This window comes from Bubalus kerabau, chromosome 6 (assembly GCF_029407905.1).
Source record: "Bubalus kerabau isolate K-KA32 ecotype Philippines breed swamp buffalo chromosome 6, PCC_UOA_SB_1v2, whole genome shotgun sequence".
Lineage (NCBI taxonomy): Eukaryota > Metazoa > Chordata > Mammalia > Artiodactyla > Bovidae > Bubalus > Bubalus kerabau.
Window position 1 is genome coordinate 92,803,458 of NC_073629.1, and position 25,556 is coordinate 92,829,013.

General features: G+C 47.5%; 1 protein-coding gene across 3 annotated transcripts; it reads right to left on the reverse strand.

Annotated features, from left to right (window-relative positions):
* Positions 1–5,256: 5,256 nt before the first annotated feature.
* DIO1 (iodothyronine deiodinase 1) lies at positions 5,257–25,137 on the reverse strand. Of its 3 annotated transcripts, none has more exons than XM_055586957.1 (4): positions 24,993–25,137; positions 12,269–12,412; positions 8,027–8,226; positions 5,257–5,789 (listed from the first exon to the last, which is right to left on the reverse strand). In XM_055586957.1, the coding sequence occupies exons 1-4, from the start codon at positions 25,135–25,137 to the stop codon at positions 5,721–5,723; spliced, it is 558 nt and encodes a 185-aa protein (XP_055442932.1). In that variant the 3' UTR covers positions 5,257–5,720. The 3 variants fall into 3 exon arrangements, with proteins under 3 accessions (XP_055442932.1, XP_055442930.1, XP_055442931.1); XM_055586955.1 differs by having other exon boundaries at positions 24,801–25,137; XM_055586956.1 differs by lacking the exon at positions 12,269–12,412 and having other exon boundaries at positions 24,801–25,137.
* Positions 25,138–25,556: the final 419 nt, after the last annotated feature.

Below are 25,556 nucleotides of genomic sequence, written 5' to 3' on the forward strand. Positions count from 1 at the left end.
TGTGCTCTCAAATCCTTCAGTCAATGGCCATGGGCCACTCGCAGGGGAACATAACCTCTCAGGCATCGCTGAGTAAAGAAGCTTCTGTCACTTAGGGCAGTTCTCAGGAGAAGCAACACCTGAGCCATTAGCTGCCAATATCACAGTAGCTGGCATATAGATATATATATTTGGAAAAGAACTCTCGGCAGAACACCAGTAACATTTATTACAGCAGTAGTTCTCAAAGTGTGGTCCCTGGAACAGCAACCTCCTCCTTCCCTGAAACTTCTTAGAAATGCAAATTCCCTAGCCCAACTCCAGATCTATGGAATCAGAAACTCTGATGGTGTGACCCTTGAATCTGTATTTTGACAAGCCCTCCAGGTGTTTTGATACATGTCTAAGTTTGAGAACCATTGTGTATAGGGACCTATGACTAGAAACTGTGAAACAAAAAGAGGGGAGGGGGCCAGAAAAATAAGGCAGTTACAGAGCATTCGTTGCAAGAGAACTTACACAAAGAATACATCAAGAATGGAGACCCATAGTTAACCTCTCAAATAAGAAAAAAAGAACTCAAAAAAGAGATACAAAGATTTCAAGAAAAAAAGAAGTCACAGAAGATGGAAAGTGATCTGGCAGAGCTAAGAGAAGACACGGAAGAGAAAAAGAAAATTGATTCAGAGGTGAAAGCCAGGTAAGAAGGAAAGGGATGATGGTAATTATAGCCGTCAGTGTTCAATTAGGAAAACTGAAATCAGTCTAGATACAGAGTGAAAGCAGGGAGGGAAATAATGCGCGGAATCTGTTACAAAGGTATTGAAATGGCTGGGAAAACAAACAGAAGATAGAAGTGTCGCCCAGGGTGGGAGCCCATGGGCCACACTCACTGTGGACCAGTGGGAGCAGCATCACTGCCTTTAAGTAGAAGCCACTCTGCCACGGCTGGGGATCCCAGAGCAACTGCTGTGCACAGCGTCCTGCAATTCCTACAGCAAGAAGTGGAGGAAATGACTTCTCCCTTCTGTTCACCGTTAATCTCCATCAGGGCTTCCCATCTGCAGAACCTGACCGGAATGCAACGTTCAGGCCTCCAGCTCCTGAAATCCAGAGGACAGTGGAGAGAGTCAGAGCCAAGCCATATCTGGAGCAATAATAAACCCAACTTAAGGAGAATTGGGATCAGAGGAAAGAGCTTGAGAAAAATCACAGCATGGAATTGGAAAGAACAAAGATTTTAAAAGTTATGGAAAAGATAATAGTTATGGAAGAAACAAAGGACCCAACATACCCATCATTGTAGTCCCTAAGATAATGGACAAAATGTAACAGGAAAGATGTTCAAAGCAATAAAAGATGTCCCTGAAATTTAAAAAATAAGAAATCTTAAGATCAAAAGAAGTTTTTGTATTTACCTTAGTCTATTCAAGGTACTGTAACAAAAATACCATAGACTGGGGTGGCCTAGAGACAACAGAGACAGGCTTGCCTGCTGGCTCGGTGGTAAAGAATCCGCCTGCCAGTGCAGGAGATGTGGATTCAATCCCTGGGTCGGGAAGATCCCCTGGAGGAGGAAATGGCAACCCACTCAAGTATTCTTGCCTGGAGAATTGCATGGACAGAGCAGCCTGGTGGGCTGCAGTTCATGGTGTTGCAAAGAGTCCGACACAACTGAGCAACTGAGACACACATAGTTGACAGAAATTTATTTCCTATAGTTCTGGAGGCTGAAAGTCTGAAATTAGGGTATCAGCAAGGTTGCATAAGGGCCCTTTTCTTATATCCTCAGATGGTGGAAGAGGGCAAACCAGCTCACAGGAGCCTCTTTTATAAGGGCACTAATCCCATTCATGAAGACTCGCCTCTCACGACCTAATCACCTCCCAAAGGCCCCACCTCCTGCCACTATCACGCTGGGCTGTAAGGTTCGGATATGGATTCTGAGGGGACACAAACTTCAGACAGCAGCAGTATTCCAAGGCAAGTTTGACATAGAACAATCAACACTGGACTAGGTCTTGGTGAAGTTACAGAACTTCAAACAGGAAGAAAGAATCTGACAAGTTTCCAGGTAGAATGAAGACAATTAAGTGCCAAGGGAAATAAATTAGGCTGGTCTCAGACTTTTCCTCTCATGCCTGCTAGACAACTGTAAAACAATGTCCACAAATCTCTGAGGTAAAAGAACTAAAACCTAAGATTCTGAAGCCCAGCCGGTATCCTCCAGGTTTAAAGGACAGCAGTGGGTCATTAGCAGAGAAGGCAATGGCACCCCACTCCAGTACTCTTGTCTGGAAAATCCCATGGACAGAGGAGCCTGGTAGGCTGCAGTCCATGGGGTCGCTAAGAGTCAGACACGACCAAGCAACTTCACTTTCACTTTCATGCATTGGAGAAGGAAATGGCAACCCACTCCAGTGTTCTTGCCTGGAGAATCCCAGGTCCGGGGAGCCTGGTGGGCTGCCGTCTTTGGGGTCGCACAGAGTCGGACACGACTGAAGCGACTTAGCAGCAGCAGCAGCAGCAGTGGGTCATTAGAGGCATGTAGGACTTCAGGGAATACAGGATCCACATGCCCTTCTTCAGACAACTGCATACTTGAGACTTTGAATGATGCAACCTATATGGCCGATTGGGTATCCTGGACTCCTTCCTCAAACAAACGTGCTGGATAAAATATTTCAATACACCATTGGAAACTAATGACTGAGTTTACCAGAAATAAAGTTGTCTGAGGCCAGGAGCAACTGAGAGTCTGACTCTGGGCAGGTGAATAAACATTAAAGTCACCTGGCCTCTCCAAGGGCATCTGCCAATTTCTGAGTCAGAGCCTGGGTTTCCTGGGCCTCCTGCCAGGCCCATAAGGCCAGTCTTGCAGCAGCTAGAACGCAAGCCAGAATGGGCAGTAGGCTCAGAGTCGTACATAAAGCCAGGTACCACGGAGGGCATCACCCTTAGAGCAGGGGTCCCCAGCCTCTGGGATCTAATGTCTGATGATCTGAGGTGACGCTGATGTAATAATAATAGAAACAAAGTCCACAATAAATGTAATGTTCTTGAATCATCCTGAAACCATCCCCCCAACTCCCAGTCCGTGGAAAAATTGTCTTCCATGAAACTGGTCTCTAGTGCCAAAAAGGCTGGGGACCGCTAGGGGGCTTAGAGAACAGGTGGACTAAAGGTAAATCTTCCCCTTGAAAGCAGACAAATAGGTGGTTTTGAAAAATCTTCTTCAAATCTGTTGATATTCTGAATGCAAGCTGTACTTGGAGTGAAACAAGATATACTAACAAACTTCTTTTACTTTACTCGTACTTTCCAACGCTAGTCAAGCAGAGTCAGTTCATTCTTGGTATCCAGACCCAGAGAGGTCACCTTCTAAGAGAAAAGACCTTTCTTCATCATAAATTAAAACTGAGCTCAAACCTTTTGCAGTTTCCTGGGCAGGTTTTTTCCCTGCCTTTGCCCACACTGTTTTGTCCACTTTAATGCTATTCTCCCTTCTCATGTTCTTTGGGCTCACATCCCAGATTATAGACTTCCTGGGCATCTTTGAAGACCAAGCTCAAAGGTCACCACTTCCACAAAGCTTTCCTAGAGGCACCCAGCTCAGACAGACTGCTTTCTCCTCTGTGCTCTCTGAGCTTTAGCCTTTCCCTCAGCTCTAACCTGGACTTTCCTGGTAGCTGGTAAAGAATCTGCCTGCAGTGCAGGAGCCTTGGGTTTGATCCCTGGGTCAGGAAAATTTCCTGGAGGAGGAATGGCAACCCACTCCAGTATTCTTGCCTGGAAAAAAACCCCATGGATAGAGGAGGCTGGCGGGCTACAGTCCTTGGGGTCACACAGAATCAAATACTACTGAGAGACTAAGCAACACTGCTTACAAAAAAGGACAGTGCTCAGCTGTGCTTTATACCCACTGTTTCACAGCTACCTGTCCTCTGTATCCACTTACAAACTCACGCCAGTATCGGTCAGTTGCTTTGGCAGGAGGAAGAGTTTCATTCAGTGTCTCTACTGTCCTGTATTTTTTTCCATCTCCCAGCACCTAAAAAGGGAGCCCAAGGAGGCAGTTGTAGAGCAGTAATGATGGTAACAATAGTAGAGAGTAGCCTGGCATTTTCTCCAAGCCAGGCACAGTTCTGAGTGCTTTACTCTTGAGTCCTCTGTAGGGTAGTCACTGTTGATACCCTGTTTTGTAGTTCAAGATACCAAAGCAGCTTTAACCAAAATCACACAGCCAGCAGAGAGCAGAGCTGGGATTCTGGTTTGAAGTTAGAGATGAGGTTTGAATCTCAACTTGTTGCTTACTGAGTCTGAGGCCTTCCATAAATTACTTAATTCTGAGCCTTGGTTTCCTCATCTGTAAAATGGGTCTAATAATCTCCTCTTTGACCTGTATAGAGATTAAATAAGACTGCAAATCTGAAAGTGCCTGTGCCTGATAAATGCTTAACAACTATTTTTAAAAGTTCCTTGGCAGGTAAGACAGAGACAAGAAAAACGTGTTTTCATGTTAGAAAAATGCCTCCCAAGTCTTTTCTATCATGTCACGTTGTGAAGGTAATTTGATTTCAATGTGGACATTCTCTGGCAAGGAGTTTATGAGACAGGTAACACAGAGACTGACTGTTCTTCCCACCAAAGGAGGGCCTTCCAGCATATGGTATTTTTTGCTCATCGGATTACATTCGTCTAGAATAAAAAATAGAACAAGCTGACACGCATTAGGAAAGACAATGTAAAGATCACACTGAAGCCATTCAGAAGAGCCTGATAGTTTTTAATCATTCTATGTTAGCTTGCTGCATCTTAAAACATTTTCTTTCAAATCAAGTCACAGCCGTGTGTACTTTAGGCTGTGGCCGTCATGAACAAATATGAAAAGAGGCAGAGTTAAAACAGCTCAGTACCAATGGTTATCCATTAGTCTGAGGTAATCTAATGCAAATGACCTTTTAGGAGACTTGTGAAGAAATCAGAGAAACAGGATTTCACATATGAGTTTCTGTATAACTGAATGACAGCTCTGTGGTATTTGTTGTCTAGTTTGGTCAAGGTCATAGTGGTTTTAGGAAGCGAGTTCTCCCACCAAGCAGCTTGTTATAATTGAAAATAAAAGAAGATTCCCAGGTGTGGAGAGCAAGACGTCTATGAAATATATTCAAAGGTGGTGAAGTGAGCACCCTCCTCTTCTACTGTAGAACTGAAAATATATTACTGTGAAAACTCATCCATCACTGCCACCATCCTTTGTTTTAAATGTTTTGGCAAGAAAAGGATTACCGTCTGTACTGTCTGCTCCCATTCTCTTTGAATTCCTTTGAAAACCTGGAGTTATCCCCATGCTTAGTTCTAAAAGCCAATTTAGTGTCTTAAATGATCAATTCTTTAAATGGCAAATTTGGTACAGTGAATTTACTTCATTTAAGGAATGCCATATTAGAGTGGCTGGATACTTGGAAACGCAGCGTGTACCTGCTCTCATTCTTAGAATGCTGTGCAATGAATACGGTCTCCATGGTAGGAGCAGTATGGAATTATACCTTCTTTAATACTCAGCTTACTTGTGGCTTCATTTTCTCATTGCAACCATTGTTTGCTTGGATCAGAAAAATCCAGGCTAGTGATTCAACTGGGAACACAGGTCAAGAGGTAAATGTCAGCTGGGATGGGGGTCAAACCAAGCCTTAAGGGGCCCTCAGGTTGGGCACCTAGAACTGTGCAATCCGTCCAGATTAACTGTGGAGCTTTTCCAGAACAGCACGAACTTCCTCTGGATGGTAGTTCCAAGGACCAGGTTTACCCTGCAAGAGAAATGAGTCAGCATTTCCAGATTTCCAACTTGCGGGAATATGTAGGTCTGGAGCTGAGCTGAGAGATTTAAGCTGGTGACATCTTTGTGGATGTCATCAGGATGGTGCAGTCAAGGGCAGATGTCCTTGAGATAGATGAGAGCACCCAGGGAAAGCATGTGGAATGGCACCAACATGTAATGGGAAGACTGGACAAAGAAGCAGGAGGAAAACCAGAGCAGGTAAAGAAGATTTCAAAAGGAGAGGTTTCAAAAGGAGAAAGGGATGTAGACAAATAAGCTTCTCTTCCACAACTGGACCTTCAGACCAGCCACCTCTCATATCAAGTTCTGCTCACTGCATCAAACCACCTCTGCCTGTCTAACCCCATGGCCTCAGTTCAGCCCTCTTCACCTCCTGTTTGGGGAACTATGACCCCAGCTCCTTCAGTCCATTCTTATTTTTTTTTAGTTGAGTATGTTTGCTTTACAGTGTTGTGTTTGTTTCGCCCAGTCCATTCTTCACCTAGTAGTCCATGATCTTTCTAAAGTAGAGATCTGACTTGTGCTTCTCCCTGGCTCACAACTCTTCAGTGGCTCTTTGCTCTCAGATGTAGGCTGAACTCCTTGGTCCAGAAAGAGCCTTTTATGATGGAAACGGCCCAACCCTCCACACCCTGCCCTAACATACCTCAGTGCTTCTGTCTCTCCTTCCCGTATTTGCAATGGTTTTTACTCACCATGTTCACGTGGCAGCCTCCTTATCCTAAGCAGCTGTCACCTCCTCTGAAAAGCCTGCCCTTCCTCAGGGTTCAGGAAATTTCTTGTCTGAGAGCCAAATCTATCCTGATGTCTCACACCCTTTCCTTTACATATTGTCTATGCCGGTTTTGTGCTACAATAGCAAAACTGAAGCGTTTCAGTGGTAATTGTTTGGCCCCCACGGAGTCATATTTCCTATCTGGCCCTTTGCAGAACAGCTTTGATAAACCCTGCCTTGGAGCCTCACAGCACCCAGGAAGCTGTAACACTCTATTTATGCCTTCTTATTCCCTGCTCCTCCAGTTGTGAGTACTTCGAAGTAAGTTGTGTCTCCTTTTAAACTTGCGCTTGTGTTTCCAGTACTTGCTCAGGGCCTAACCCCAGGTAGGGACTCAGTACCCAGCTTGCCTCAACCAGGCCACCTCAGTACTGTGTCACAGGGGACAGGAAGGGAAGAAGGACTCGAACCCTCGTGCTGTGACCCTTAGCATTCTGAGAATTTATGTGAAGGTTGTTGCTTGTTTCGCCGGCATGAATAAGGCCCGCCTGACCCATGGGCAGAGAAGCACCCCAGAGCTGAGTTTCATATGCTCCCCCAGGTTTGAATCCCTTCAGCAGATGTAAAACTGATTTCTATCCCCTCAGGGGAGGCTATCGATTCCCAGGTGGCACTAGTGGTAAAGAATCTGCCTGCCAACGCAGAAACCACAGGAGATACAGTTTCGATCCCTAGGTTGGGAAGATCCGCTGGAGAAGAAAATGGCAACCCACTCCAGTATTCTTGCTTGGAAAATCCCATGGACCGAGGAGCCTGGCGGGCTACAGTCCGTGGGGCTGCAGAGAGTCAGACAAGACTGATGACTGAGCACCGCACAACACACAACAGGAGAGGCTCACAGTGCCCCCAGGATCAGAAGCTGTGCTCCCTTCCTTCACCCTCACCAAGCTGGAAGTATTGAAGGGGTACATGATCCCCAGAAAAGCAGACTGGGCTCAGCAGCATTTGCCGCTCCAAACTACAGAGGAGATGGTCTTCTGGCCTCTACACCCGTTTCCAGGTTCAGGCCTGTCTCAGGGATTAGCAGCTTCAGGCCCTCCCACTCCCATCCCATCCCAGAGGATTTAGAATTGAAATAGGAGCCTTGAGCAACTTGGCCTTAGGCAGGTCCAGTTCCTCCTCTGAGCACTATTCCTGAAATGGAAACAGTGTCTCTCAAAGCAAACCAGGGCTGGGCCAAGTCTTCTGCATTCAGAAGGCTCCCGGGAAGCTGCAACACCAGTCCAAATGCTATGGCCTTTCTTGAGCATTATTTCATTCCCTGTGAGGTGGGGGTCCATGTTTCCATTTTAGAAAAGAAGAAACTGAAGCTCCAAGAGGGGAAAGGACTTGCCTGTGGTCGCGTGGCTGGTAAATGACCAGGCAGTGATTTGAAACGTGGTCCTCTCTATGCCCTTACCCTGCCCTCCCTGGGTCCCACAAGTCCCCACCTTGTACAGGACCCTGCCCTCCTGGAGCACATAGAGCCGCTCTGGCAGTGCTGCGTAGCACGAGCTGCTTTGGTTCGTCATTGTGTCTACCACCACGGGGCACTGGGGGCTCCTGTCCAGCAGCAGGTGGGCTGCCCGCAGGCGGTCCTGGAGATTCTGGTGATTCTTGATGTCCACGTTGTTCTTAAAAGCCCAGCCATCTGTAACAGAAAGACCTGTGGGTCAGATACTGCCCCCACTTTTAACTGAGGGTCCCAGATGGAGGACTTCTCAGCTTTGGCACTACTTACAATTTGGGCTAGATAATTCTTGTTGTGGGGGCTGTTTTGTGTGTTGTAAGCTGTTAAGCAGCGTCTTTGGCCGCTACACACTAGATGTCAGTGGTGTCCCCTTGCCTTCAGCTTGTGACAACCGAAAATGTCTCAGACATTGCCAAATGCCCTCTGCGGGACAAAAATTACCCTTGGTTGAGAACCACTGCTGTCCCACCATCTCCTCCAGGAAGCCTTCCTTGATACACTCAGCTGTGTGATATTGGGCAGGCTCTTTAAATCTTTTTAAATTCTCAGTTTTCCCATCTGCTAAATGAATTAACAGAACCCACATTTCAGTTAGCTGTAAGGCTTACCTGAGATAATTCTGTAGAATTCCCAGTATTCTACCTGGTTCATTGTAGCTGCTTAAAAACTATTGACTTACCTTGCCTGACTGCCCCAAAATAGCAGACAAGTAGAGAAGAAGCCAGTTTTCGTTCTTTTTTTTTTTTTTCAGTTTTCATTCTCTACTACAGGTATTCTACTATTTTTCTCTGGAGATGCCCCACCCCGACCCCGAACCAAATCTATTTAAGATTGCTTCACTTTAAATCAGTGGCCCTCAACATTTTTGGCACTAGGGACCGGTTTTTGGAAGACAGTTTTTCCATGGACTGGGTGGTGGGTGGGGGGATGATTTGGGGATGATTCAAGTGCGTAACATTAATTGTGCACTTTATTTCTATTATTATTATATCAGCTGCAACTCAGATCATCAGGCATTAGATCCTAGAGGTTGGGGACCCCTGCTTTAAAGGTAAGGGGATTTTCAATTGGCTTCATTGGCCGAGATGCCCATCTGCCAACTTAAAGGAGCTGGTCCTCATTAGTGAATGGGCCCACAGGTTGAAAAAATGTCCATAAACTGGTACTGGCCTTGCCCTTCTACTTGCCCCATATCTGGGGAGATTGGAGCCCAGATAAAGGGGTGTGGGTTCTTTCAGAAGCCACGGGGCCTGCATTTGTAATAGTTGCCTCGCAGGGTAATGTAAGCAGCAGTTGCCTCCTCCTCCTTGTGCTTCAAAGTCCTCTCAAAGTACTCCTCCCCTAGGAAAACCCAGGATCAGAAGAAATTCACATCCAGTTACAACAGCCTGGACTCAGTTTAAAGTATTTATTAACTGCCCCAAGACAGCTAAACCTTGTGGATGATAGTAACACCAACTTATACGTGTGTCATGTCTAGGCGGGCATTTTCCATCCATTAGCTCCCTGGCGCTTCACAGGATGTCCTTCTTATCCCCACCCTGCAGCTGGGAATGTGGAGGCCCAGAGAGCAGCAGTGACCCAACTCCCCACCTTTAACTGTGAGTTCTTTAGAGACAGGCACTGCATGTACCTTTCATCTCCATGTATCCCTTGGCCCAGCACAGGGCTGGACACCTAATAGGTATTCAGTAAATTCTGTTAAGTGGGTTATTCTGGGAGACATGTGTTTGCATGCTCAATCATATCTGACTCTGCGAACCTATGGACCATAGGCTGCCAGGCTCCTCTGTCCATGGGATTCTCCAGGGAAGAATAATGGAGTAGGTTGCCATGCCCTTCTCCAGGGGATCTTCCCAACCCAGGGATTGAACCCGTGTCTCTTATGTCTCCTGCATTGGAAGGCGGGTTCTTAACCACTAGTGCCACGTGGGAAGACTTGTTCTGGGAGATAGGTGCTATTATTCTATCTTAGTGGCGCAGAAGTAGGCATGGAAGGTAAGCTGTCCAGGTCACGTGGCCAGCACGTGATGCAGCTAGGGCGATCTTCCTACCACAACGCATGCCTCCCTGTAATTTACCTGGACAGACACGTGGTATGTGGGGGAAAAGGAAGTCAACTGATTGGCTTAGACCTCCTAGGATTGGTGGACACTGGCTCTGTGCCAGTTTTAGTTCTGGGATCCAGGCCTTACCTACTTCTGACTGATGGAGTGAGTACCCTGGGGAAGGAGTTGGGGAGGAAGAAGAAATGCTTGAACTAGGAGTGGCACAGCACAGAGGGTACACAGCACAGCAACCAGTGTGGGTCAGGGCTGGAATAGGAAGCCTTTCCCTCAGTGGCTTGAGATGGACAGCCCTGGGTCCAGGAAAGGGTTAAACCTGCTCAGTCGGATTCCAGGAGAAAGCAGGGGAGGTGACAGGTATCAGGAAATTTCTGTGATGATCCAACTGCTCTTGTTGCACTTTGCAACTTGTTCTTTTAGAGATTAAAGCTGGATTCTCTACAACCTTGTTACTCCAAGCATGGTCCCTGGACCAGCAGGCTCAACACTACCTGGGGGCATGGCTTAAAGCACCAAGTCTCAGGCCCCCCTCTGCTGCCCTGTGATCCAGAACCTGCATCTTAACAAGATTACCAGGTGACTCGAGCGCACTTTGAAGACTGAGCAGCGCTGCCCCCAGAGTTAAATCCGCTTTGGCAGAGCTTCCACTGTCAACTGTGCGAACATCAAGGCATCGCCTCCTCTTGGCCATGGAGACCCTGACACCTGTAGGTGCCCGAGTTCTCTTTTCTTTCATTGATGGCTGCTGCTCTCCCAAAGGGTATTTAACAAAGAAACACATTGTTCTTGACTTTGCTCTACTGTTGCCTATGCTGTTTGTTTTGCATTTTATTTTGGAAATGTTCAAATATCCATAAAAGTAGAGAGAACAGCTTCATGAACCTCCATGTAACTGTTACCCTATGCTAATATTTTTAATTGCCCCAAAGTCTTCAATGAAGATAGAAGCTGCCAGTTAAATGAGCACAGTGTTAGGCTGAAAGCAGTTCTCCAACCTCTGGGTGCATATAAATTAAGATGCATGGGCCTAGGGTGGGCCCTGGAACATGCATTTCAACAGGCAACCCACAGGGCTCAGACACGAGGGATCTAGGGACCACTCTGGGGAAAGGGCTGATGGAGCAGCTTTGCTGATAATAACAATCTCTAAACACATGGATAAGCCAGCAAGGCTAATACTGGTCTAAATGCTCACTTATTCACCCAACTTTCACTGAGCTCTGACTATAACATGGACTCTGCCAGGTGCTGAGTGACAGATGACTGAAACAGCTTCTTGTGGGGTGATGGGGTGAATAAATAATTCTCGTTTCACTCAGCCACATGAGCCTTCTTGCCTTCTCCAACCTCTGAGTTTGAGGCTTGGGCTAAACTCTTGGGTTCAGTTCCCATAAAAATCAGGAAGACAGGGACGTGTCTGATTATCCTGTAAAGTTCAAGAAACTTCGACCAAGCTGTAGAAGTTTCAGGGAGGGACATGTCTGCCCATGTTAAGGCAGGACTTTCTCACAGAGCTGTTCAGCAAAGGAACAAGATTTCCCATTAAATAATAAAGATGAGCCATCACCTATTAGGAGCTGAAACAAGGATTGCAGCCTCAGCTAAAAGCTGGCCCAGAGCAGGGGTTCTCAAAGTGTGGTCCCCCAATCCACAGCTACAGCATCACTCAGAGATGGTTAGAAATGTAAATTATTAGGCCCCACACCAGGTTTAACTCCAACTCTGGGGTGGGGTCCAGCAGTGTGTTTTCACAAGTCCTGGTGCTTCTGGTGCTCGTGATACTTGGGAACCACGGACAGAGATGAACCAGGGAGAAGCTCCCCTGGAGCTTGGAGAGCCTTAGGATGGATCTCACACATTGCTAGAGCCGCCGTTTCACTCGTGACCTTTCACAAGGTCTAAATTCCTTGTGATTGTGCTCAGATGAGCTCCTCGCCTTGATTCCCCGACTTACCCACTCAGAATGATAGAAGCACTCCAGGTTTCTGCTCTGTGTGACTATCGGAGAGCACAGACTATGGAGTTAGCAAGTTGGGGGTAGACCTAGCAGTGACTGAGTTAGGTCCTTAACAAATAGTGACTCTTTCCTTCTCTCTTCCTCTTCTTCCCACCCCCAACCATGAGTGAAGGGGAGAGGGAAGGACATCTTTTTTTACCTGATGCATGTGCTTCTTCAATGTAAATGATGAGAAAATCTGCTATGGAACCAAAATCTTCAATAAGTCTCTTGAATTGGTCAAATTTGAAAATAAATGAAGGTCAGGTGCAACTTCCAAAATTCAGCACCAAGGGTCTGTTGCCTAAAACAAATGGTATCATCATCAACCAATAACTGACACATAGCATTTCTTTTGCAAGCACCGTCTTCACTCCTGCTTTCATTGTTACCTTTATTTCCTCTCTAAGATGGAGACAGGGCACAGTGCAGGGGCGAGGGGAGGGCAGAAGCTTCGAACACATGATTTAGCAGAGGCTAGAGCCAGTTGTACTCTTGCCTGGAAAATCCCATGGATGGAGGAGCCCGGTAGGCTGCAGTCCACGGGGTCGCTAAGAGTCGAACACGACTGAGCGACTTCACTTTCACTTTTCACTTTCATGCATTGGAGGAGAAAATGGCAACCCACTCCAGTGTTCTTGCCTGGAGAATCCCAGGGACGGGGGAGCCTGGTGGGCTGCCATCTATGGGGTCACACAGAGTCGGACACGACTGAAGCAACTTAGCAGCAGCAGCAGCAGCAGCAGAACCAGTTGACTCCTCTCCAGAATGAAGGGATTCTATCAGGCAGTCTCAGTGGATCACCTGCACTCACTGGGAAGTAAATAATGACAAAAAGAGTCCCTTTCATGCAGTGATAAGGCAGGCACCCATCTGTTCTCTCATTGATGTGATTAGTGTATTACAAGGTGGGTGATTTTTTACCCTCTGGCTTATAGGCTTATTCCATGTCACACAGCAGGTCAATGGTGGCGTTAAACCCAACATTCTGGCTTCTGGATTCTCAATCTGGTGCTCTTTCTATTCAAAGCACCTCAGTTCCCTCACTCACAAATGGACATAATAACAATATTTACCTGATAGGATTGTTCTAAGGATTAGGTAAGTTAAAGCAGATAAGGGCTTAGAATGGTGCCTACCCATAGTAGGTACCCAATAAGTGTAATATTGCGCAAACTACCACACAATTGTACTCATCTCACATGCTAGTAAAATAATGTTCAAAATTCTCCAAGCCAGGCTTCAGCAATACATGAACCATGAACTTCCAGATGTTCAAACTGGTTTTAGAAAAGGCAGAGGAACCAGAGATCAAATTGCCAACATCTGCTGGATCATCGAAAAAGCAAGAGAGTTCCAGAAAAACATCTATTTCTGCTTTCTTGACTATGCCAAAGCCTTTGACTGTGTGGATCACAATAAACTGTGGAAAATTCTGAAAGAGATGGGAATACTAGACCACCTGACCTGCCTCTTGAGAAATTTGTATGCTGGTCAGAAAGCAACAGTTAGAAGTGGACGTGGAACAACAGACTGGTTCCAAATAGGAAAAGGAGTACGTCAAAGCTGTATATTGTCACCCTGCTTATTTAACTTACATGCAGAGTACATCATGAGAAACGCTGGGCTGGAGGAAGCACAAGCTGGAATCAAGATTGCCGGGAGAAATATCAATAACCTCAGATATGCAGATGACACCACCCTTATGGCAGAAAGTGAAGAGGAACTAAAAAGCCTCTTGATGAAAGTGAAAGAGGAGAGTGAGAAAGTTGGCTTAAAGCTCAACATTCAGAAAACTAAGATCATGGCATCCAGTCCCATCACTTCATGGGAAATAGATGGGGAAACAGTGGAAACAGTGTCAGACTTTATTTTTTGGGGCTTCAAAATCACTTCAGATGGTGATTGCAGCCATGAAACTAAAAGACGCTTACTCCTTAGAAGGAAAGTTATGACCAACCTAGATAACGTATTCAAAAGCAGAGACATTACTTTGCCAACAAAGGTCCGTCTAGTCCAGGCTATGGCTTTTCCAGTGGTCATGTATGGATGTGAGAGTTGGACTGTGAAGAAAGCTGAGCACCGAAGAATTGATGCGTTTGAACTGTGGTGTTGGAGAAGACTCTTGAGAGTCCCTTGGACTGCAAGGAGATCCAACCAGTCCATTCTAAAGGAGATCAACCCTGAATATTCATTGAAAGGACTGATGCTGAAGCTGAAACTCCAATACTTTGGCCACCTGTTGTGAAGAGCTGACTCATTTGAAAAGATCCTGATGCTGGGAAAGATTGAGGGCAGGAGGAGAAGGGGACGACAGAGGATGAGATGGTTGGATGGCATCAGTGACTCGATAGACATGGGTTTGGGTGGTCTCTGGGAGTTAGTGCTAGACAGGGAGGCCTGGCGTGCTGCGGTTCATGGGGTTGCAAAGAATCAGACATGACTGAGTGACTGAACTGAACTGAACTGAATAAGCGTAAGCTCTCATCTCTTCTCTGAGCTGTGAAGTGGGAACAGTGGAGAAGGCTCCAGAAAGAGTGAAATGTGGGGCTTGGTCACATAATTGGCTGGGCCAGGGCAAAATGAAAATTCAAGGCCTTTCATTCAAAAAGTAGGGGCAAGTGCCAATAAATACATTAAAATAGTTTTCTGGTTCAGTATCTCTCTTGCCCTGGCATGCTGCTTTTTAGTTGCTATTTAATATCAGGTTCCCCTGGGCACAGAGATATTCATAGGGTGAATGTAGACTCTCATAGTCACCCAGGAGGCCCCAGACTCTGCATACATGTATGTATATTTGTGGCTGCTGGCAACCAGCTTTCCTTTCCCTCCAGCCACCAGACCAATGTCCCATGCCCCGGCCAGGAGCACAGAAACTGAGCCAGACATGTCATCTTCACACCTGCCATCTCCCACACCCACAGGGTATACCAACTTCCATGCAGGGACATGCTTGGTACCTCGAGGAAAGGAGTGGGGGCAAAAGCCTCCTCCCATTAAGTCACCTGAGTCACTTGCCAAATGGATTCGTAGCACTGTCAGCTCAGGCTGGGGATGCCCACCTCCATGCCCTCCTGTGAGACACTGCAGGATGCCCACACCTGACCCTAACCTTTCCTATTCCTGGGTCCAGACCCTCTCTGGGCCTGAAGGTGGCAGCAGCCACTGGGTGGGAGCAAGGAGGTTGGATAGGCTGGGGCCCTGGGAGTGGAGGGGTGGTCCTGGGAGAACTGTTAGGGGTGAGGGATAGGGAGGAGGGAGGCTGTAGGAAACAGGAACCTGTGTGAGCCAAGGCTCCAAGTCCCTGAGGCATGTCCAATTGTCCAAAAAGTCTTCTCTCGAAAAATACAAATTAAGGATAAAACTATCAAGAATTTCAAGACAGTTCCGGCAGAGCGCTCAGTTCAGTCACTCAGTCATGTCCGACTCTTTGTGACCCCATGAACCGCAGAACACCAGGCCTCCCTGTCCATCACCAACTGTCGGAGTCCACCCAAACCCATGTCCATTGAGTTGGTGATGCCATCCAACCATCTCATCCTCTGTCGTCCCCTTCTCCTCCTGCCCTCAATCTTTCCCAGCATCAGGGTCTTTTCAGATGAGTTAGCTGTTTGCATCAGGTGGCCAAAGTATTGGAGTTTCAGCTTCAGCATCAGTCCTTCCAAAGAGCGCTCAGCCCCTTCTGAATAAGCACCCTTCATGATTCACTGGTCCCATACCTAGGAAGACAGCCCTGGGTGAGAGCCTTCTGTAACTCCTCCAGTAGGTCCTGCACTGTGACATGGCCAGTTTAAGTGTCTGCATCCCACAGGCTACTCACTGTCCCTGAGGGCAGGGCCTATTCCTCATTCTTCCTCACATCCCCAACACTGAGTATACCCTCATCGTAATACAAGCATTCACAGTGCTAATAAGGCGCACAGTTCTCTACCACACACGGGATTCAGCACAGAGCAGAAGCAGCAGGTCTCTGCCTGTGTGCAATTAGAATGTGAAAATGTTAGTTGCTCAGAAGCGTCAGACTCTTTGCGACGCCATGGACTGTAGCCCACAAGACTGCTCTGACCATGGAATTCTCCAGGCAAGAATACTGGAGTGGGCTGCCATTTCCTTCTCCAGGGGATCTTCTCGACCCAAGGATCGAACCTGGGTCTCCCGCATTGCAGCCAGATTCTTTACCGTCTGAGCCACCAGGGAAGCCCCTGTGCAACTGAAGATCTGTTTAATGGGGAGACAGGCAGGAAACAAGAAAATCATAAAAGAAGTCATTTCAAGTTGTGATAAGTGTCAGAAAAGAGACTATAAAGGAGTGACATGACATTGTGGGTCAGGGGAGGCCTCTGAGGAGATGCCGTTTACCCTGAGAAATAGGAAAGAGCCAACCATGGGCAAAGGGAGGAGGGTCATTCCAGGCAAAGGGGCGCCACATCCAAAGGCCCAAGAGGGACAGAGCTTGGTGTATTGAAAGATCTGCAAGGCCACTGTGACTGGAACCAGGCCAAGGGCAATGAGAGATGTGACTGGAGAGGTAGGTAGGGCAAAAGCAGGCAGGCCCTCCTATGCCATGGCATAGAATGTGGATTTTCTTCCAGGTCAAGTGGGACATCATGGAGATAAAGCAAGGATGTTGGACATTTGTTGCAATTTTGGCTGCCCAGCCTGTAGCCCTCCTTCCGGCTTGGAATTCCCTATTTTTTGTACTATTGATAGGGGATTGTGCCCAGCCTTGCTCTGTGGAAGAGAGACGGGCCAGGTCCATTCTCCTTCCCAGCAGCCAGGGCACAGGCTGGGCTGGTTGGACCCTCCCATGTAGTTCTTTGTTTCTGAAGTGATTGAGATGGTAGAACCCATCCACGCCCCAGTGGGAGAGCCCCAAGGGAATGGTGAAGTCCCTACAGTGGGGAGGGATTTCCCATGGCAACCACAGTGTCAGCAGCTTCCAGGCCCAACTGCTGAAACTAAAATATTGTTCAGGCCCAGTGCTCCTGCTGTGATTGATTCTGGGGAGCCTGTAACATTTTTCTAACACACTTGGCATTTATACATGTGGAAATGTGTATGACTAAGAAAACCTGAGTGAGTTTCTGTTGCTTACAAGCCAAAACTCTGATTGCTACTGTAGGCTATGAGATGAAAAATGATTGGTTGACCTTTTAAGACGGGCCTGGCTGCTCAGTGGAGAAAGGATTGAGAGTGAGAACAGAAGAGGGGCAGAAGCAGTTAGGGGTAATTGGGGAAATCCACAAGGGAGTTAATGGGAGTCTAGGCTAGTATGCAGTACTCTTGCCTGGAAAATCCCATGGATGGAGGAGCCTGGTGCGCTGCAGTTCATGGGGGCGCTAGGAGTCTGACACGACTGAGCGACTTCACTTTCACTTTTCACTTTCATGCATTGGAGAAGGAAATGGCAACCCACTCCAGTGTTCTTGCCTGGAGAATCCCAGGGATGGGGGAGCCTGGTGGGCTGCCGTCTATGGGGTCGCATAGAGTTGGACACGACTGAAGCGACTTAGCAGCAGCAGCAGCAGGCTAGTGTGTGTGTATAGGGGGAAGGGTCAAAGGAACTGATGGGACTTGTTGATGGATGGGGAGTGGAGGACAGTTTAACTTGCTTGTGGTTTCTTTGGTTAGTTATTTCTTTAACTTGTTCCACAAAGGATTTAATGGAGCTTACACATATAATAAAATAGGAAATAAAAAAATTTGAAAGCCATGGCCCTCCAGGAGGCTCAGATCTCATGCATTCGTTGTACTGCTGCTGCTGTGCTAAGTCGTGGCTGACTCTTTGCGACCCCATGGACTGTAGTCTGGCAGGCTCCTCTGTCCATGTGATTTCCCAGGCAAGAATACTGCAGTGGGTTGCTATTTCCTTCTCCAGGGAATCTTCCTGACCCAGGAACCGAACTAGAATCTCCTGCATTGGCCGATGAGTTCTTTACCACTGAGCCACCTGGGAAGCCCATGCATTCATTATAACTGAGCTAATATTGACTCTGAGTTTCCAGATGGCCAAGGAAAAGGAGAAACATGATTGCTTATATAGTCCTCATTTTTCAGTACTTGAGGGGAAAGCAAGCCTGTTCCACTGGAGATACAAAGTTCTTGTCATCCTTGCCTCGCAGATGACCTCACAGGAGGCCCTAGGAGGCACTGGGAAGGCCTCAGCTGGTTGCCTCCTCACCCCATGTGACAAGCTTGCTCAGGTCACAGCAGGGGAGGCTCAGAGGCCAGTCATAACCAAGTGGCTAGCTACTGGCCTCCAATGACCCCGGGGAGTCACCCTTCAGATAAGAACTGAGGAGATTTAAGGTCAGGACCAGAGCCAACTATGGGCTGTCTGGAAATTTGTTTTTAATGGGATAAAAAATTTCAACATCCACTGATTAGGACGTGAAGAAACACAGTCATTTGTTTAATTATTTATAGTGTGGCTGGGTGCAGTGATCAGTATTGAGGGCAAAGTTTCAGCTTAGTTCCCTGCTTTTCTGGTAGCAGACAGAAAATGGATGGAGGCGAGGGGGTGGCCGGACTGGGGACTGGCCCCCTGCCCATGTCCACAGGCCACACTGCAGAGGACACCAGTTCAGGAACATCAAACAAGGACTGACTGTCAAGTCCAGCTTGTTTGTATAAGTGGGGAAACGGCTTTGTGGTAGCACTAGACTCAAACCCATCATTGGTTAACTTACTGGTCAGCCCCAAACCAGTAAATTAATCCCCACACCAGGCTCTCTTAGCAGAGAAAACCAGCCCGTTTATAGTTGCTAGATGACCCCTTATAAGTATACTTGGAGAGATTTTAGAAGATTTTAAATGGGGGATGAAATAAATCTAGTTTCAGAGTAATGGCCAGGTTCCAAGACAAGCGATCACCCAGATTTGCCTTCCACCCCAACACGGCAGTCAGCGCTGCGTGGCGTGTGTGTCTTGCATGTGTGGGTGCAGGTACCTGCAGAGGATAAGAGGTGGCTGAGAGTTTCTCTGAGCTTCTGTTTTTTTATCCAACATTAGAAAGCACACCAGCTGAGAGTCAGAAGTCTCAAGTTCTTGTTCAGACTCTACAAGAACTCTCTGTGTGACTCTGAGCAAGTCCTTTACCTCTCTGGGCCTTTGCATCCGAAAAAATGAAAGGGTTGCTTTATATGATCTGTAAAGAGTCTTCCCCGGAGAAGGCACTGGCAACCCACTCCAGTACTCTTGCCTGGAAAATCCCATGGACGGAGGAGCCTGGTGGGCTGCAGTCCATGGGGTCACTAGGAGTCGGACACGACTGAGCAGCTTCACTTTCACTTTTCACTTTCACGCATGGGAGAAGGAAATGGCAACCCACTCCAGTGTTCTTGCCTGGAGAATCTCAGGGACGGGGGAGCCTGGTGGGCTGCCATCTATGGGGTCGCACAGAGTCGGACACGACTGAAGCGACTTAGCAGCAGCAGCAGCAAAGAGTCTTCCCAAATCCCAAAGAAAGGCAATGCCAAAGAATGCTCAAACTACCACACAATTGCACTCATCTCACACGCTAGTAAAGTAATGCTCAAAATTCTCCAAGCCAGGCTTCAGCAATACGTGAACCATGAACTTCCAGATGTTCAAGCTGGTTTTAGAAAAGGCAGAGGAACCAGAGATCAAATTGCCAACATCCGCTGGATTATCAAAAAAGCAAGAGTTCCAGAAAAACATCTACTTCTGCTTTATTGACTATGCCAAAGCCTTTGACTGTGTGGATCACAATAAACTGTGGAAAATTCTGAAAGAGATGGGAATACCAGACCAACTGATCTGCCTCTTGAGAAACCTATATGCAGGTCAGAAAGCAACAGTTAGAACTGGACATGGAACAACAGACTGGTTCCAAATAGGAAAAGGAGTATGTCAAGGCTGTATATTGTCACCCTGCTTATTTAACTTCTATGCAGAGTACATCATGAGAAATGCTGGGCTGGAAGAAGCACAAGCTGGAATCAAGATTGCTGGGAGAAATATCAATAACCTCAGATATGCAGATGACACCACCCTTATGGCAGAAAGTGAAGAGGAACTAAAAAGCCTCTTGATGAAAGTGAAAGAGGAGAGTGAGAAAGTTGGCTTAAAGCTCAACATTCAGAAAACAAAGATCATGGCATCCGGTCCCATCACTTCATGGGAAATAGATGGGGAAACAGTGGAAACAGTGGCTGACTTTATTTTTCTGGGCTTCAAAATCACTGCAGATGGTGCTTGCAGCCATGAAATTAAAAGACACTTACTTCTTGGAAGGAAAGGTTATGACCAACCTAGTTCAGTTCAGTTCAGTCGCTCAGTCGTGTCCGACTCTTTGTGACCCCATGAATCGCAGCACGCCAGGCCTCCCTGTCCATCACCAACTTCCGGAGTTCACTCAGACTCACATCCATTGAGTCAGTAATGCCATCCAGCCATCTTATCCTCTGTCATCCCCTTCTCCTCCTGCCCCCAATCCCTCCCAGCATCAGAATCTCTTCCAATGAGTCAACTCTTCACATGAGGTGGCCCAAGTACTGGAGTTTCAGCTTTAGTGTCATTCCTTCCAAAGAAATCCCAGGGCTGATCTCCTTCAGACCAACCTAGACAGCATATTAAAAAGCAGAGATATTACTTTGCCAGCTAAGGTCCATCTAGTCAAGGGTATGGTTTTTCCAGTGGTCATGTATGGATGTGAAAGTTGGACTGTGAAGAAAGCTGAGCACCAAAGAATTGTTGCTTTTGAACTGTGGTGTTGGAGAAGACTCTTGAGAGTCCCTTGGACTGCAAGGAGATCCAACCAGTCTATCCTAAAGGAGATCAGTCCTGGGTGTTCATTGGAAAGACTGATGCTGAAGCTGAAATTCCAGTACTTTGGCCACCTCATGCAAAGAGTTGACTCATTGGAAAAGACCCTGATGGTGGGAGGGACTGGGGGCAGGAGGAGAAGGGGATGACAGAGGATGAGATGACTGGATGGCATCACCGACTTGATGGACATGTGTTTGGGTGAACTCCAGGAGTTGGTGATGGACATGGAGGCCTGGCGTGCTGCGATTTATGGAGTTGCAAAGAGTTGGACACGACTGAGCGACTGAACTGAACTGAACTGAAAGAGTCTTCCAGACCTTTCAGCCTGGGGCTCCAAAATGAGTTTGGATTTATACTTACATAAGCATACAGCAGAGCTCTTTAGTGGATTGATGGGTTTACAAAGCTCTTACAGACTGTCTTTCTTATTTTTTCCTTTTTAAAATTTTAATTAATTTTTTAATTGAAGGATAATTGCTTTACGAATTGTGTGGTTTCTGCCAAACATCAACACAGAATGTCTTTCTAATAAGCAGAACTGATCATGTTAAATCTGCTTGAAGATCCTTCTAAGAACTCACCAATACATTCAGAGTAAAGGCTCTTTGCTAAGACACAGAGGCCTCGGAAGCTCTGATCCCTGATGACATCTCCAGCCTCCTTCTTCACTCCTTTATGCCTCTCACACCCTGCTTCTACCAAACTGACTGATGCCCCTCCGTGTATCAGACCTCTGCTGGCCCTCCCCTCCACCCTGCTCTGTTCACCACTCTCCTCTTCCTCACCCATCCCGAGGCTTCAGTCCTTACACCATCAGCTCACCATTCTCTTCTCCAGGAAGCCCTCCCCTGACCATCTTCCCACCTGACCCTACTCCTTCCTGAACTCCTTCGTTCCCTCTACCCCTCCATCATCTCCTTCCTTGAATAATTAGATCTTCCAGTTGTATTGATTTCTGTATCATCAGTACCTATTACTTCAGGGGACTCTGGACCAATGTGCTGAAATTCTATTTTATAGAAGTTTTTTTTCATTGCTCAGACTCCTTCTCTCTCCATCATCAATTTCAGGTGCAGCAGCAGGGAGCAGAGACAAATAGAACAGTATTGAAAAAATACACTGAGGACTTCTCTGGTGATTCAGTGGCTAAGACTGCACTCCCAATGCAGGGGACCTGGGTTTGATCCCTAGTCAGGAAACTAGATTGCACGTGCCTCAACTAAGCGTTCACATGCTGCAACAAAGACTGGTGAAGCCAAATAAATATTTTTAAAAATAAAATGTACACTGGCCCACTGGAAAGTAAGCAGTTAACATAAGCAAGTAAATGCTGTGAATTGGCCCTGAGGCACGTTGGCTTTCATGGAGCTGATCACTAGATCATCAAAAGTCAGCAAATTGGCATGGTTCTGTCACAGGAGTTGGCATGAGGTAGACTCACAGTAAACATGAGCTGATTCTCATTGCTTTTATCATCAGTGGTCACTTAGTGAATGTTTGCTGAATAAACCAAGGTCATTTCTGCACTGCAGTTTAAGATCATGAGCAAAAAAACTCTTACCCTTCCCTCTGATTGAGACACTCTTCCCTTTTCAAGCTACCAAAATCTTACTTATTTTTCAAGGCTTAACTCCAACACCACCTCCTCCAGGAAACCTTCCAAGCCCTGCAGGTGAAGTTCATACCTTTTTAGTCTCCCCGCAGCCTCATGGAACTGTATGGACTTGTTATTACTTCTGTCTGTACCATGAAACCATAAATTCCTCAGACAAAAGAGCAAGCTCTTGCCTAGCTCTGAGGAGCCCCTGGCGTCTAGCTGAGGATCTAGCTCCAGGGAGGTGCTCGTGAATGTCTGTTGAGGTACACTGGGAAAACAGGATGAAGAAGCCGGATCCTGGGCCTGACTTGGTCACTCACTGGCTCCGTCACCTTTGCTCTCAGTTTCCTCCACTTCCCTTTTAAAATGAGAGCACTGGATCAGGCCCACATCTCCCAGAGTGTGTTCTTTGGAACTAATATGACGATGATAGGCTATCCTTCCGGTGGAGAGTGGGAAGTTGTATGTGTGTGTTAGGAAAATTAGTGCTGTGTTAAAGTTTTTCAAGTTTTTTTTTTTTAAGCTTCAGGGCCTCTCAGAGACTCTTATGTTCATGCACATGATGAATTTCCAGGAGGAGAGGATGTACTGTGCTTAGTCACTCAGTCGTGTCTGACTCTTTGCTACCACATGGACTGTAGCCCACCAAGCTCCTCTGTCCATGGGAGTTCTTTAGGCAAGAGTACTGGAGTAGGTTGCCATTTCCTTCTCCAGGGGATCTTCCCAACCCAGGGATCGAACCCAGACCTCCCGTATTGCAGGCGAATTCTTTACCATCTGAGCCACCAGGGAAACCCAAGAATACTGGAGTGGGTAGCTTATCTCTTCTCCAGGGGATCTTCCAGAGCCAGGAATCAAACTGCGATCTCTTGCAGTGCAGGTGGATCCTTTACCAGATGAGCTACCAGGGAAGCCCAGAGGAGAGTATAGTATGCAGAATTTCCCAAACTATTTTGACCAGGGAACACTATCTAGTAAAGCATATCTATGGGATTTGGTTCCCAAAGAACACACTTTGAAAAACACTAGATTAGTCAATAACCTCAGGGACTCTCCTCTGTTTGCCATGTTCATGCCCTGGGATTTCCACAGCCGTGTCCCAAGGTGCCCTCGCCTGGGCAGGAGGATAACACTTGTGCTTGGGCAGCCAAGTGCTGGGTAGGAAGGATCAGCGCCCAGGAGAGGTCCAGGCAGAGATCCAGGAGTTCAGAAGGGAGGGAGAGCGGGAGAGCTGTAGGGATCTGAGCTGGTGTCACAGGGGAGGCCTGAGAGCAGACCCTGCTGATGAGGAATGGTGGCGATGGAGGGGAAGGGCATCATCACAGACAGAGAAAGGAAAGCACAAGGGATGTACAAGAACCAGCAGTTCATCTGGAGGCAGTGTGCTGAGGGGGAGCCTGCAGGTGAAGTTGGGAAGAAAAACTGGAGTCAGTCCACAGAGGACATGGAGAACAAGGCTGAGCCTGGGCTTCATCCCGGATGCAGACGGGGCTGCTGAAGGTTGGTGAGCTGGGGTACCAGTCAGCCAGGGATATGTTTGTGGAAGGGTCATCTGGTGACCATCCTCAAGTTAGGTGGGAAGAGAGGGCAAGATGGGGAGGAGGAAGACCTGGCAGGAAGAGCAGCTGTGAGGAAAAAAGAGAAACCTGACCAGAGAGGCCTTTAAGAACCCAAACAGATAGAGCTGGTTTGTCTGGGAGAGGGAGAGAGGGAGATCTGCAACAAATATTTACTGGGCAACTGGCATGAGCCAGCAGCAGCCAGGGGGGACCCAACAGTGGGTTAGAGCACAGCCTCCACTTGCATAGAGCTTGCAGGCTAGTGAAGAGGACAGACAATAATCAAACACCCACACATATTAATAATTACAAACCATGACAGGTGTGTAAAGAGAAGTTTAGGATATGAAGCATAGAAGAGGGGATTAACTGAGATCAGGGGACCGGGATCAGGGGGTGCCACTGAGCAAGAGTCTGAAGGATGAGCCAGAGTGGACCAGATAGGGGCAGGGAGGTGGGGAGGGGATGGTGAAGACATCCCAGGCAGAGCAACGGTGCAATAAGAGCAGTGCTCAAGGAGCTGATGGCTAGTGTGACTGGTTTGCCATTTGATTGCCTGGGAAGGTGGTGATGTCACTTAGAAGAACAGAACCCAGGAGAAGTTCTTGTTTTCAGGAAGTGGGACGAGGACAGGAAGCCAGAAAAGGAGCAGCTGGAGCAGTGGCATTCAAGCTTCCATCCCACCTGCCCACCCCCCTCAAACACCCCCATCCAAGCACCTCTCGAGCTTGGACCAGCCGTCTGACCTTGCATGAAGTCCCAGATGCTGCACCTCTCTCCTGACAGGCGGACTACAGGGCAGTTTGGGGCCAGACCCCCTTGTTCAGTCATATCCTCCAGTCGCTGCCAACGGACCTTCAGGATAAACCAGAAATACTGGGCACTGAAGAAGGTAGGGATCCAGTTTTCATGGGAGAAGTGTGGGTTCCTGGTCATGCCAGTCTTCTCGCCCATGGCCAGGATGTTCTGCTTGACCCTCCTGGGAAACAGCGTCAGGAGCACTTTGCCTATGGCCACATGCAGGGCCACCTGAAAGAGGACCCAGAGCCTCTTCAGCCATAGCCCTGGCGGGGGCAGCCCCATCATAACACAGCCAGAGCTGGCTCTGAGGCCGGTGCACAGAGAGGAAACCTCCGGCCACACAGGGCGGAGCTGGACAAGGGTGACGGATGGCGGCAGCCAACCCAGACAGGAGGAAGGTGCCAGGACAGAAGGGGTTTGCCTTCCGGTCAATAGAATGGAAAATTTCAAGCCAAGGGCTAAAGGTCTGTTCTAATGACCATTTCAGATGTTTTGCCTTACTTAACCTTTGAGAGACCCACTCCAGTGTTCTTGCCTGGAGAATCCCAGGGACGGGGAAACCTGGTGGGCTGGCGTCTATGGGGTCGCTCAGAGTCAGACATGACTGAAGCGACTTAGCAGCAGCAGCAGCAGCAACCCTTGAGAGATACCTGGATTGGAAGATTTCAGGTCCTAAATTCTCCCTCTGATAAAGTTAAAAA

Excerpts from the sequence above, each read along its gene's own strand:
- DIO1 (XM_055586956.1), bottom strand. The coding sequence starts at position 25,137 with ATGGGGCTGCCCCCGCCAGGGCTATGGCTGAAGAGGCTCTGGGTCCTC. Across the intron at positions 8,227-24,800 it reads CATCTGGGACTTCATGCAAG|ATGGCTGGGCTTTTAAGAAC; the intron begins GTCAGACGGCTG and ends TTTCTGTTACAG. Across the intron at positions 5,790-8,026 it reads AGGGCAGGGTCCTGTACAAG|GGTAAACCTGGTCCTTGGAA; the intron begins GTGGGGACTTGT and ends TTTCTCTTGCAG.